The following is a 12,248-nucleotide window of genomic DNA, read 5'->3' as shown; positions in this document are numbered from 1 at the left end:
GTGAAACAATCTACCTCTGGTGGCAGGCAGGTAATTGTAAAAATTAAATATCAATACAGAATATAGTTTTTACACTTGTTTATGCTCAATTTAACATAAATGTGATCATTTTTCATCTTTGAGCAGAACATTAATTGATAGCATTCCTATTTTATGCTTTTTTTTTCAATATTACTATTTTTATAGTTTTCATCTTTAATTCGAGTGCCTTTGCTTTTAAAAAAATAAACCCCAGTTAAAACAACACAAAAAGATGCAACAAGTTGTAGTGAATCCATTTATTGTCTAATTGTTAAACTTTGCTTTCTCTTTGAAACACAATGGCAACAAAATGTTCATGATACCCACAGCCTGTCATCTACCATATGACTCTAACAAAAATCATTCCAGACATTTACAATTTTCCATTTACAAAACTGTTTCATTACCTAAAATATAGGTTTCACTTACAAAAATTCTCAAAATATTTTATGCTTTTTTTCCTCCCCAGATAGCTGTCATTTCATCTGCTCGTTCAGCCAGTTTCTCAGTGTTTCCAAGTTCCTCTGAACCCAGCGAATATTCTTCTGTACATTTTCCAAGGCAAGTTGTGTTGCTCTCAGCTGAGAAGCCTGCTCTTTGATGGATTCAAAAAACAACTGCACCTAAGGGACAAAACACATATAGAGACAAATTACTTAAATAAGTAGCTTCACACCAAGTTTTCAGCTTAATTTATGTACCGGTACAAGAATTATACTCAAGAGAGACTCAACAAGTTCCAGCAGGGACCAGTCCAAGTAAATGCTTTCCCACAGAATGACCAATTTCTAACTGGAATTGCTTTGTATCTGAAGTCAATTTAACATTAAAATCTGCATAAAGTAATAAAAAATAAAATAATAATCTTTAAAATAAAGCTATCGCATTCTATAATACACAAAGGTATAATTTACTTGAGTGAGCTCCTCTGGAGATGAAAACTGCCCTGTGGTCCCAACAATCATGGTCCTGATGCAGGTGGAGCCTAACTGAAACCTGTATATAAGAAAGAAAGGAGAAATGTTTCAGAAATCCAAAAACTTAAGACTAATAAACTCAGGTCTGCTCCAGCAAATAATGGACTGGACTGCAGACGGGTTTAGAGATCATTCATCTGAGATGCTTGATGGGCAACAAGCAGTTCCTAAAAAAAAAAAACAAGAGGGGCACCTTGATGGCATCACATGTTTTGAAAATGAGTCATACTGACTTTTCAACCAATGTGTCCCAGTTCTGTTTGACAAAGTTCCAGGCGAGATAATGTCCCTTCGGATTACGGGCCACCATCCAAACAACACGAGACAGGTCCTGTGATCGGATCACTTCTCCTTCCAGACCCATTGCCAGCAGTCTGCAAAATAAATAACACAAGACCAGCATTTATGACACCAAGCCTTACTTAACGTTTGTGTATTCTAAAGCAGAGCTCCCTGGTCCTCAGGGCCCACTGTCTTGCATGTTTTAGGTCAGGGGTTTTCAAATCCAAATTCTATATCCTGAATCAAATGACTGAATTACCTCCTTGGCATGCAGTTAGTTCTCTGGAGTCCTGGTGATCTGATTATTTGGCTGAGGTGTTTTAACGCAGAAACACATCTGAAAGCTGTAGGACACCAACCCTCAAAATCTGGTTTTAGGTGTTTCCTTGTTGCTGCAGACAAGGCACACCGCTAAGGAGGTAATTCAATCATTTGAGGCAGGTGTGCTGGAGCAGGAACACATCTAAGACATGCAGGACAGTGGACCCTGATAACCAGGGTTCGGGACCACTGATATAAACCTAAGCAGATGCACAGTGATAGGCATAATTATTTTGCCACATGATGGCAGCACAATCAGTTAAAAAAAAAAGCAAGAAAAAGCCATCCAGCACCTTTGCAGCTTGTCTGTGTCTTTGGTCGTTGCCAAAGCAAAGAGGATCATATTTTTCTGGGCTTCAGAGAGGGAAATCTTGTACGTATTTAGGAGCGAGGTCCAGCCATGGTCATCCTGAGCTCCTACTGAGAACACCGTCTCTGCCACATCTGTAGGTAAGCTTTAGTGAACAAAAGCACAGACAGTTAAGTTAGAGACTGAAGTGACTTTGAATTTAACATGATTGTCAAGCAGAAGAAACTCAAACAGCCACTTGTTAATACTAATATCTGCCGAGTACCATATTTGAATGCAAACGTATCAACCCAGAAGCAGTGAATATTGAGGAGCTGTGACCCTAACAGGTGCAAATCCAGTCAGGTAAGAAGAGGAAGCCGAGGCTGCAATTATATGCAAAACTGGGCAATAAAAGATTGGGTGTTAGATTTAGCTGAAATGTTCAGATTTTAGGGCCATAATTTGTCATGAACAACATGAAAGCATGTTATTTTATGTTCCATTCTATCTTGTGTCGACTATTAAGGTTGCCAACCTGAATATTGTTGCTGTCCATACATCTTTAACACATATACTGCACCATGTCACCATCCTCAAACCTCTCAAACTAACAACATGACATTAAGGTCACTGTTCTCCCTGAGCCGCAGCAGTCACCAGATCTCACTCCTACAGAGCACCTTTAGTAGTGGAAAAGGAGATTCACATCACGCATAGGCCTATGCAACCCACAAATCCAGAGCAAATGTGATAAAGTGTCATGTCAATATGGACCAAAATCTCTGAGAAATTCTTAATAAAGTGAGTGGTGTGTATAGAATAGCATTTGTTATAGTTCAACTCAAACAGACTTTAATGTTCCGTTGGAACGGAGCCAGTCTTTGAAATGTTGGTTTGCACGCTCCAGACAGGGCGGGTATTCCAGGTGACAAGCCAGAGACAGGACCTCCGACCTCAGGCGTCGCTCAGACACTGTGCCGCTGTCACTCCATGTCTGCTGGTCGATGACGGCACGGAAAAACTGCAGGATGTACTTCTGCTCAGAGACAGGAAAACAGTCACATTCAGATAATGTTTGATGACAAAGTTTAGGAAATACTTTTATGTTTTGCTCTCTTACTTCCAGGTTTTTAGTTAAAGTGAGCTCATCTCTCTTCTCGATAATGTGGTAGAAAACTTCCAGATAAGCCAGTCCTTCGAGGAGAGGCACTGTGTGTTTCTCGACTTGTAGATAACCAATCAGGTCCAAAGCTTTATTAAGTGGGAGATGCCCCGCTCTTTACAAAGATAGAAAACAAACATTTTTAGTTTTTTGCAAGCATACAGTATTTTTATTATTTAAAATGTGCAAACTTTCTTCCTTACGTGACCAGCTGAAATGCATTGTGTATCAAGTGAGTCCTGTCCTTGTAGCTCAGAGCTGTGTGATTTTCCCGCAGTAGTTTAGCCATCACATCCCAACCATCATCAGCATAATGAACCACGTAATAGCCGGTCATATCTGAGTTTATTTTCACCCAGCTGGCTTCTTTTCCAATGTGTACACTGTCTATATAACAAGAGGAAGTATTGAGTAATTACAAAGTAAAATTAAAACCAACAGAATTTCAAATTGGATGCTTTTTTATCTCCTACCTGTGGGAGAAGTCATCATATGTCTGTGGATGGTGCTGGAAATATCAGTCTTGTACGTCAGAGGAATATGCCAAAGGAACCTATTAAAAAAAAATGCATGTAAACCTCAAATTGTGTTCATTTTACAAAATAAACCCAAACTGAGAACAGCACATTAAGCTACAAATAGTTATAAAGTTACCCTTGTTGTACAGCTTGCCACTGAGGATCAGAGGGAAGAACTGTCCTCAGAAATCGATCCTGTCGAAGAAGCAGTCGAGGCCCCTTCCTCGTTACAGTAACCAGAGGAATCCCTTTCTGTAAAGTCCAAGTGTTCATCATGGCTGTCAGGTTGAGGTGTTCCCCTGCAAACAGATACTGTAGGAGGACATAAACTGTCAGTTCCAGCAAACACAATATTGTGTAAATGTTGTAACATCAAGATGTTTTACTCACTGCATTCTTGGAGGCCTGGTCACTGCTGTAGCAGTGTTTGCTTGAGGTGAAGTAGTCTTCTGAACATGTCTGGAAAATGATGGAGAAGATTTCTGTTTTTTATGACATATCTCACTTTGGATGGAGATAATTTGAATAACATTGCCAGTGTCTTGCAAACACTACAATAACACAAAATCTTAAAGTATTTGCTTGTCTACTTTCTAGTGGAAATATCTTAGTACACTTTCAATAAGACAAAACTTATAAGAAACTCTTCAACAAGATATAGGAGCTTGCTTTAAGTCTGTAATTTATTAACATGGATTAAAAAAGTGCCACTTTCACTGGAAGATTTTTTTCCATTTATAACAGAAAAATGTATTGTTTTAATGACAAAATCTGCCACTGAAATTGAAATAAAAAATAACATTTGTAAATCATGTAGACTGAAATATGTCCCTCTGTTGGTTGATGAAAATGTTATATGCAAATTCACACCCAGAGTTACCACAATGTCGGGAGAAGTTGGTAAATATGAGAAATATTTTGAAGGCACACATACTATTAATGTCTTCAGAGACGTTCATGTTGCCACCTGCTTTAATGCATTTCAATATCACCACTGATGCTAACTTTTGAGCTTCTATTTAGCTCACAACTAGTAGATTCTAGTCCAAAGAAGGAATTTCTACTCTTCTTAAATACTTGCAAATCCAAGATGGTTTTTGATTTACATCAGTGTTTTCCACATTTTTTTCAAAATCAAGCTGTACTTTGATGCCATGTACAGACAATGCAACATCAGTGCAGTTGAGACACACAATCTTCTTAAGAATTTTTTTTATTTTTTTGTAGTTTAATCAAGTGCTTTGCTTTAGTAAACAAAAAAAATGAGTGGTAGCAGTACCTTGGATTTCATCCTAACTATTGAATGTATGTATGATTTTTTCTACATGAAGAAGAAAACTGCAAAAGCAGAATTGCAAATCTAAACTTGTCCTCTTGTAACTATAAAATGACACAGACACACAGCATTGCTTCATAAAGGTGATTGTTTAGCAAGCTGTTCCTTAAGATCACAGAATAAAAGAGAAAAAAAACATGGCGCCTTACGTTAGATAGACTGTCCCACAGATCCTGATTTTGGGCATTTCCATAGCTGAACTTGCGAAGGTATCGCACTATCCCGCTCTGAAACACCTCCTCAGTCAGGAAGTGCCGCAGCATATGCAGGACACATGCTCCCTGAAGAGTTTAGACATTAAATATGAGATTTCATGACACGCCAAGCCTGAAATTGTGTGGATGTTCTGTTTTCTCAAAGTATGTACAAAGTGTTTTTGTAACAAATACAATCATGTTAATAATTTTACTGTTATGTTCAAATCATTTGAACATTTTAACTCAAAATAGTTGCCTTAATAGTTGCAAATTAAGGCAACTATATGTGATGAAAATTATTACTTTGTTATTTTTGTGTTTGCCACATCCTCAACTCTGGGCTCTTATGAATTGTGACCTAAACAGAGAGATCGTACCTTGTCATAGGAAACGGTGTCAAACATTTCTTCGATCTGAGTAGGGCTCTCTGCTGGGCTCGAGATAGGCCGAGAAGAGTTTAAAGAATCAAGACCAATTGCTACAAAACAAGTGTGCAGTAGATACTCGTCCTGCCAGAAGAAGTTAGATAATATGAATATCAATCTTATTTTTAGGGACCTATTGTGGTCTATTAGTCAAGAATTTAAAATATTACCACTTTGAGAATTGGGTAGGTGGCCTCCACTGAAATATACTCCATGTATCTGGCAAATCCTTCATTCAACCAGAGATCGTTCCACCAGTCCATGGTCACCAAGTTCCCAAACCACTGCAGGGCAAACCACTAAATTTAATTTCAAATTCCTTGTCCAAATCTAGCTAAGAAACATTAGACAATGATTCTTCTGTATCATTGATCTGCACTTTTATGTTCTCACCTGATGGGCAAGTTCATGACCAATAACCATAGTAACCCAGAGTTTATCAGAAATGGAGGATGTGAGAGGATCATAGAGAAGACTGGTCTCTCTGTAGGTGGTCAGGCCCCAGTTCTCCATTGCACCAACCTGAAAATCTGGAATGGCAATCAAATCTGGAAGAGAAAACAATATGTAATAATGAACAAAAGTAACAGATTATACATAAGAAATAAGAAAAGGAATTATTATTGGTTACCTTGTTTGGGCAAAGGATAACGAATGTTGAAGTACTCCTCATAGAAATCCAGCATTTTTACAGCAACCTCCAAAGCATAGTGGGTTTGCATCCACTTCTCAGGCACAGCATAGATGGAAACCTACAATGAAATCAAAACCAACTGTTGAACCAGAATTCAAGGTTGAGACAGTTCAAGCAAAAAGAAAAGTGACAGCAGGGTAGAGGATCATGAAGACCTTCACTCCAGACGAAGTTGTTGCACTGACAGACTTGAAGTCACAAACGATGAAAGCTACAAGGTACGTGCTCATTGTTACGCTTGGGGCGAACTGATCTTCAAGAAGGTCACCATTCAGTTGTACTGTCTTGATCTGAAACCCAGGAGAACTTTGAGGTCTTTTATCCATCAATCAACATCTGCAACATTTTTCAAAGATTCAGCACTCACTACTGGCATGTTGGAGAGAGAAATATACTCCGGGCTCCTTGTAATCCTCACAGAGAAATTGGCTTTGAAGCTCGGTTCGTCAAAACAAGGAAATGCCATTCGAGCACTTGTGGGTTCAAAGTGAGTGGAAGCTAGGTATCTGAAAATAGATTGTTGCAGACAGTGTGTCCTGGCTACGTTTTCCAATGATGCTGAGAAACAGAAAACCTATTCTCACCTGGTCTCGCCTTTACTGGTTCTGTAGGTGCTTTTATAGAAACCGTAAAATCCCTCTGCTAGCTCTGCTTCAAACTCTATGTACAAGAAATACTTCTGGCCGCTGCTGAGAACCCGTGGAGAAAAAATGCCTATTTGCTCGTGGGAAGGGTTGTGAAGAACTGGAAGAACCTAAAACAGCAGAAGATTGTTAAGCCAACAGGAGTTAGTAAATAAAATGTATCCTCCCTTATATTTCCAACTACCTGATCAGACAGATGATTAAGATTCTGGTCTAAAATTGTGGCCTTTGAGATTTGAAGACCCTTGCTGTGTAGAACAACCCAGTTTGTATTGTTCTGGACATCGATCTGGATCTGCACAGTGCCAGTGAAGCTGAGAGTTGTGAGGTTGGGGTGCAGAAGCAGGTGGTAGTGAAGAGGAACAATGTACCTGAGGCACAGAAACATGACAGCTAATTAGTGAGTTAGTCAAAATACGGATGTTTTGTTTTTTTCCCCATCTGTTTCTGTAGTGTGGCGATAAAAAAATGTAGAGCCTACCTTGGCAGGCGAAGACGGCTCCAGGGGAAGGACAGATTACCATCACCCAGAGGAGATGGTTCTGCCGTGGGACTGGGGGAACTCGCTACCTGCTGTGAGCTCTGAGAGGCCTGAGACCCAACCAGATGAATATTGAAAGCCAGCAGCACTAAAAGCCCGACTGGAATCATTGTTAAGGGAATGTTTGTGAACGAAATTGATTAAAATGATGCCAACCCGTTTGACAGGTCGACTCTTAGCTCTGAACTCATTTAATCATAACCCGAACAATGGAGTCAACCACAGGAAGGACCACCCAACATCAATGGTTGATGAAATGAAAATAAAATGGCCAATCCTCTGGGGTTCTTCTCCTGAACCTGAAAGACACAAACAATGGAAGAAAAAGTAAAAAACGTCTCTTGAAATAAAATGTATCTGTGCATATATTAATTTTACTGTCGTAACAAACCTCTCTTCTCTGAGGACTTCAGACTATTTTAGAGGAGGTTCAGTGAACTGAAATTCAGATTGTATAGATATAAATAGCTACATTTATGAACAAGTTTATGGAAAATGTATCAAACTGTTCTAGAGTAGGATACACTGTGGCAGAGCTCCTGCTCCACCAAAGAAAGAACAGAATTGATTTTGTGTTTTTCCTTCCTGCAGAAAAAACTCCTGGCTCAGTGTTTACATGTTTAGCTGTCTTTCTTTCCTTGTCAGAGAAATTTACATAGCTACTGCAGCCGTTAACTGTACACAGTCTTTCCTTCAAAAGAAAATCACTCATTCTGTTTTTGCATCTTGTTCCTGTCTCCTTAACCCTCAGTCAGACATGGAGCATGGCTCTGTGTTGAACTTTATTCTACTGGAGAGTACTTCCTGCTAAAATATAATGTTCCTCTCCATTATCTCCACATATTTGCTTCGGATTACTTTATGATCTGCCCTGGACCGTGTCGTAAATTGGTCTATGGGACTGGATTATGTTTGAATAAATTAGGCAATTGTAATGCACCAAACTATTTTTTTGTGTGTAAGACTGTGACTTGGCCTGATTTGTCTTCAAGTGACATTACAAAAAAATAAACAAAACATAACTTAACTATGGTGCCATAAACATATGAGAATTCGATATTTTTGTTTACTTTGGACACTTGTGTAGCTATGAAACAAATGTCTGAGTGCCCAAAATAAGTAGACTAAATTATTCTCTTGGAGCAGGTGGAAAAAAACTGCTAAGAATAACTGGGCCGTACTGAGCACATGCTCAGTTAATTATGGCACATAGAGCTCGGCTGAAAAACAGACCATAGCCAGTCTCTTCCTTTAAGAGATTCAAACATGTGAGCAAAAACGAACCATGTGGTCAGAAACAAAGAAGAGGACGGAGCAAGGGGGAAGAAGGTGACAGCAGCTGCCGGAACAGACTTAAAGCTGCACTGTACCAAACTTACTATTTAAAGCTATCAGTTACAGCCTCTGATATTTCCACAGCCTGAATACATTTTTAGGATTGAGCTAGAACTTGTCTCTGCTCCTGCTGCAGGAGATTTGTAGAATTACCAAAAAAAGAAGCATTACCTCGATCAGTTTAGCTTCATCATGCTTCCTTGATGCTCCTGCTGTTCAGTTTCACTTTCTCTTCTAAGATGCCGCCCACTGAAAATAAAAGAACTGCTTATATGAGTGTGTGGGTGTGTGTGTGTGTGTGAGAGAGAGAGAAGAGATAGAGGAGTTTTAGATGTAAGGATATAGGCAACAATGTTTTCTTATAAATTAAAAATTGTTGTAGAAAGAAGCCAAATTAATTATGTGTTCATATTTGTTGCTCTGCAGACTGGTGTGTGTGTGTGTGCAGGTGTTACTGATATTATCTCACCTCAGATGTAACAGCCAAACGCAGGCGGTTGACCAGGTGTTTCAGTATTATTCCTAACGCCTTCTTCTCACTTTGCTGTAGCTTAATGAATCCTAACACCGCTTGACATGTTTAGCTTGTGTTATATTGTCTTTCTCCTTTCCTCCGTCTGTATTTCTGGGTGTTGGGGTTTGTGGGTGTGGGTGTGTTGGGATGGTGAATGGAGTTTCCATTGTTAGTATAAGGTCACAACAATGAGACATGCCAATCCCCCACAATGCAACGCTCCTGGCAAAGCCCTCTTTTAATGCACCCGCACACAAGGCACACAAACACGCACAAACTCACGCCTACAGAAAGCAGTGACCAGGGCTCATAAAAGTCAGGTTGACTACAGGTTAGAAATGACTGAGCCACCCAGAGGACTCATTTATCTTCATATCATCTATCTATGGACAGGTAAGACCTTTAACTATCCTCTTTATGCCAGAAGTCCATTAAAATGCTGTCTACATCGTTTTAAACTGTGATTGTGAGCGTGAGTGGGAATAATAGGTATTTTGTTCCATATAACACATTAGGAGTTTAACAGGTAAACCTTTTATGGATGCAAACTCGACTAAAAACCCACCTGTTTAGGATTGTATTTGAAACGTAATCAATTACAAATTTATTGATGGAACTTGACTTAATGTTGTGTTTTGATTATTGATTCTATGTTGCATTGTGTTTCTGTGTTTGATATGATGTAAAGCACTTTGAAATGCTTTGCTGCTGAAATGTGCTATACAAATAAAATTTGATTGATTGATTTATGTAGTGAACAAAAAAAATATACGATGTGTTTTTGCAGAAATATGTATTGCTGCTTATTACAGTGTTCTCTCTTTCTGCTACATTATTTAGCCAATTCAAAACTGTGTTTTGTGCATCTTATTTTTAGAAATAATGTTTGATGCACAATTAAGTGTAGCGGTATCACATTGCGCCAATTTTCAAGTCTGCATTGACTAATTGTTCATTTTTGGAATCGATTTTAAGATGCTTCAAAATTATTATTCAGCTGTATGTATTTAATAGAGTTGTTATCCCAAAGTAAGAACAAAAAGTTGTGGTGAGGCAACATTGTTGGGAAACGGCCACTGATGTTTTATGAAGCAAAATTAAGACTTCTCTATTTTGACTTGGTGTTTAGCGTTACTTATTTAAATAAAACAATCATAATTTAACCTTCACTTAGTCCGATAATATCTGAAGTTTTATGTATCTCTTGCTTCGAATTTCTACTAATTTTTCACAGTTTTTTGTATGTATCTATTTTTTTCTATTGTGATTAATTTACTCATTTTATCACTCTTGTTGTACTGGTGAGGCTCTTTATCAGGAGTTTGCTTCTGAGCATCTCGATTTTGTGTTCATTGTCACTGAAGGATTTTCCCTCTAATATGTCTTTCTTCTTATTAGCCCATTTATGTTTCCTCAGATCTTCAAAGAAATGTCACCTAAAATAAATTTACTCTTAATTATTCGTATTTCCTCAGTGCTTTGAGTTTATTTAGTTTGTCATTGCCTGTTTTTAATCCTTTGATTTTTGCTCTACGAAAAATATTAATTCATTAATTTCTTCATCTTTGCAATTAAGGGAAATTTTTTGAGCTTGTGCCACTCATTCTTGCAACCTCCTTTATCTTCCTTGTTTTGTTTTAGTTAACTTTTTTTGACCTTTGTGACCTTTTCCTGCCTCAGGAGGGGTGGAGGGTACTGTGCTGGCTTCTCTGGCCCCTCCAGTCCATCTCTCAGGTGAGAGGCTTGGCCTAACCCTGCTGGTCTGTGTGGTGAGTGACTTCAGGAGAGGTCACCTGGAGATCAGCTGGAGGTCAGCCTCTGATGAGGAGTACACCAACATCACTCCATACAAGGGCGCAGTAACCAGGAAGCATCGCGGCCACAGTGCTGTGGCAATGATCACGGTTGTCACCAGCAACTGGCCGTCTTACAGCTGCTCTGTGCACCGCAAGAAACACTCAAAAGCCAAAAAAAGACACTGCATCACCTCAGCAGGTAATTCTGAGTGAATTTTGTCATAAACTTGGTGCAACAACACTTTGAGTTAGTTTCCAAATCTTTTATTCCTAAAGGTGAAGATGAAATGTGCGACAGTGATGAAGAGAGAGAAGGTAAAGCATTGTGAAAGGTTCTCACTGATAATTTGCTGGTGTGCTAAGCAGATTCAACATGTTTACATCTGGTTTGATCTCCAGATGTTGCTGTGAGGACAAACGCTGTGGTTGTGCTGTATATGCGGCTCCTTCTGATGAAGATAATAGTCTTTGATGCACTAATGACTGTTTATCTTGTTGTTAAGTGGTAAGAGTGAGTCATTAAACAGGACACTATAACATTAGTCTTCATAAGAAGTACATCACATTTAATGGAAAAGAGTGGAAATTTTTAATCAGTGAATTCAATAATGGCCAAACTCATTATTTTGATGGTTTTTGTAATCTAAAAGTGAGGAATACGTTCTTTTGTATGCAAGAAGGTCCCAGCACCCATTCATTCATGTATTTATAATTAATTTTTTTTTGCTGTGAAATCCAAATATGCCCAACTCCTGCAGCTGGGCCACTGGCAGGTAGTTTTGCCTTGACATAATAGATTAAAGCAATGGTGTTACATCCCCAAGGCAGTCTAGGGGTTTTGGAGGGGGGCTGTAACAATAGATAGACCAGGGAAAAATTAAGAGACAAAAACCAGGAGGGTAAAATTAAAGGCTTTATTCTTTAAGGGGGATCCGGAAAAATCTCAAAGATGAAAATGAGAACCTAAAAGGAAAGAAAGGGGAGAATAACAACAAAATCCTCAATCACAGCACCACAAAGCTGCAGCACACATGCTGCCCAATTGGCCAAGAGGCCCTGAAAGTCAGTTTCCTAGCTAGCCTTATACTCTGCTCATCAAGCGGCAGAGTGAAACCAGCTGGGCCTGCTTAACCCGCTGGAGCTCAGCAGCAACCTGAACTGGGGGGAAATCCCACATGCAGCCACCACTGCAT

At 39.0% G+C, this 12,248-nt stretch overlaps 1 protein-coding gene across 1 annotated transcript; it reads right to left on the bottom strand.

Moving 5' to 3' along the window:
• Positions 1-263: 263 nt before the first annotated feature.
• On the bottom strand, positions 264-9,323 carry erap2 (endoplasmic reticulum aminopeptidase 2). Its single transcript, XM_028033429.1, has 22 exons — positions 9,215-9,323; positions 8,917-8,994; positions 7,351-7,709; positions 7,054-7,240; positions 6,810-6,979; positions 6,593-6,731; positions 6,381-6,515; positions 6,163-6,283; positions 5,925-6,079; positions 5,702-5,815; positions 5,484-5,615; positions 5,059-5,190; positions 3,964-4,032; positions 3,710-3,885; positions 3,529-3,608; positions 3,259-3,442; positions 3,014-3,170; positions 2,745-2,929; positions 1,895-2,056; positions 1,232-1,372; positions 936-1,017; positions 264-644 (listed from the first exon to the last, which is right to left on the bottom strand). The coding sequence occupies exons 3-22, from the start codon at positions 7,518-7,520 to the stop codon at positions 498-500; spliced, it is 2,838 nt and encodes a 945-aa protein (XP_027889230.1). The 5' UTR covers positions 7,521-7,709; positions 8,917-8,994; positions 9,215-9,323; the 3' UTR covers positions 264-497.
• Positions 9,324-12,248: the final 2,925 nt, after the last annotated feature.

This window comes from Xiphophorus couchianus, chromosome 12 (genome assembly GCF_001444195.1).
Source record: "Xiphophorus couchianus chromosome 12, X_couchianus-1.0, whole genome shotgun sequence".
NCBI classification, from domain to species: Eukaryota; Metazoa; Chordata; class Actinopteri; order Cyprinodontiformes; family Poeciliidae; genus Xiphophorus; species Xiphophorus couchianus.
Note: the sequence above shows the minus strand (reverse complement) of the source record. Positions and strands in the feature narration are given on the sequence as shown.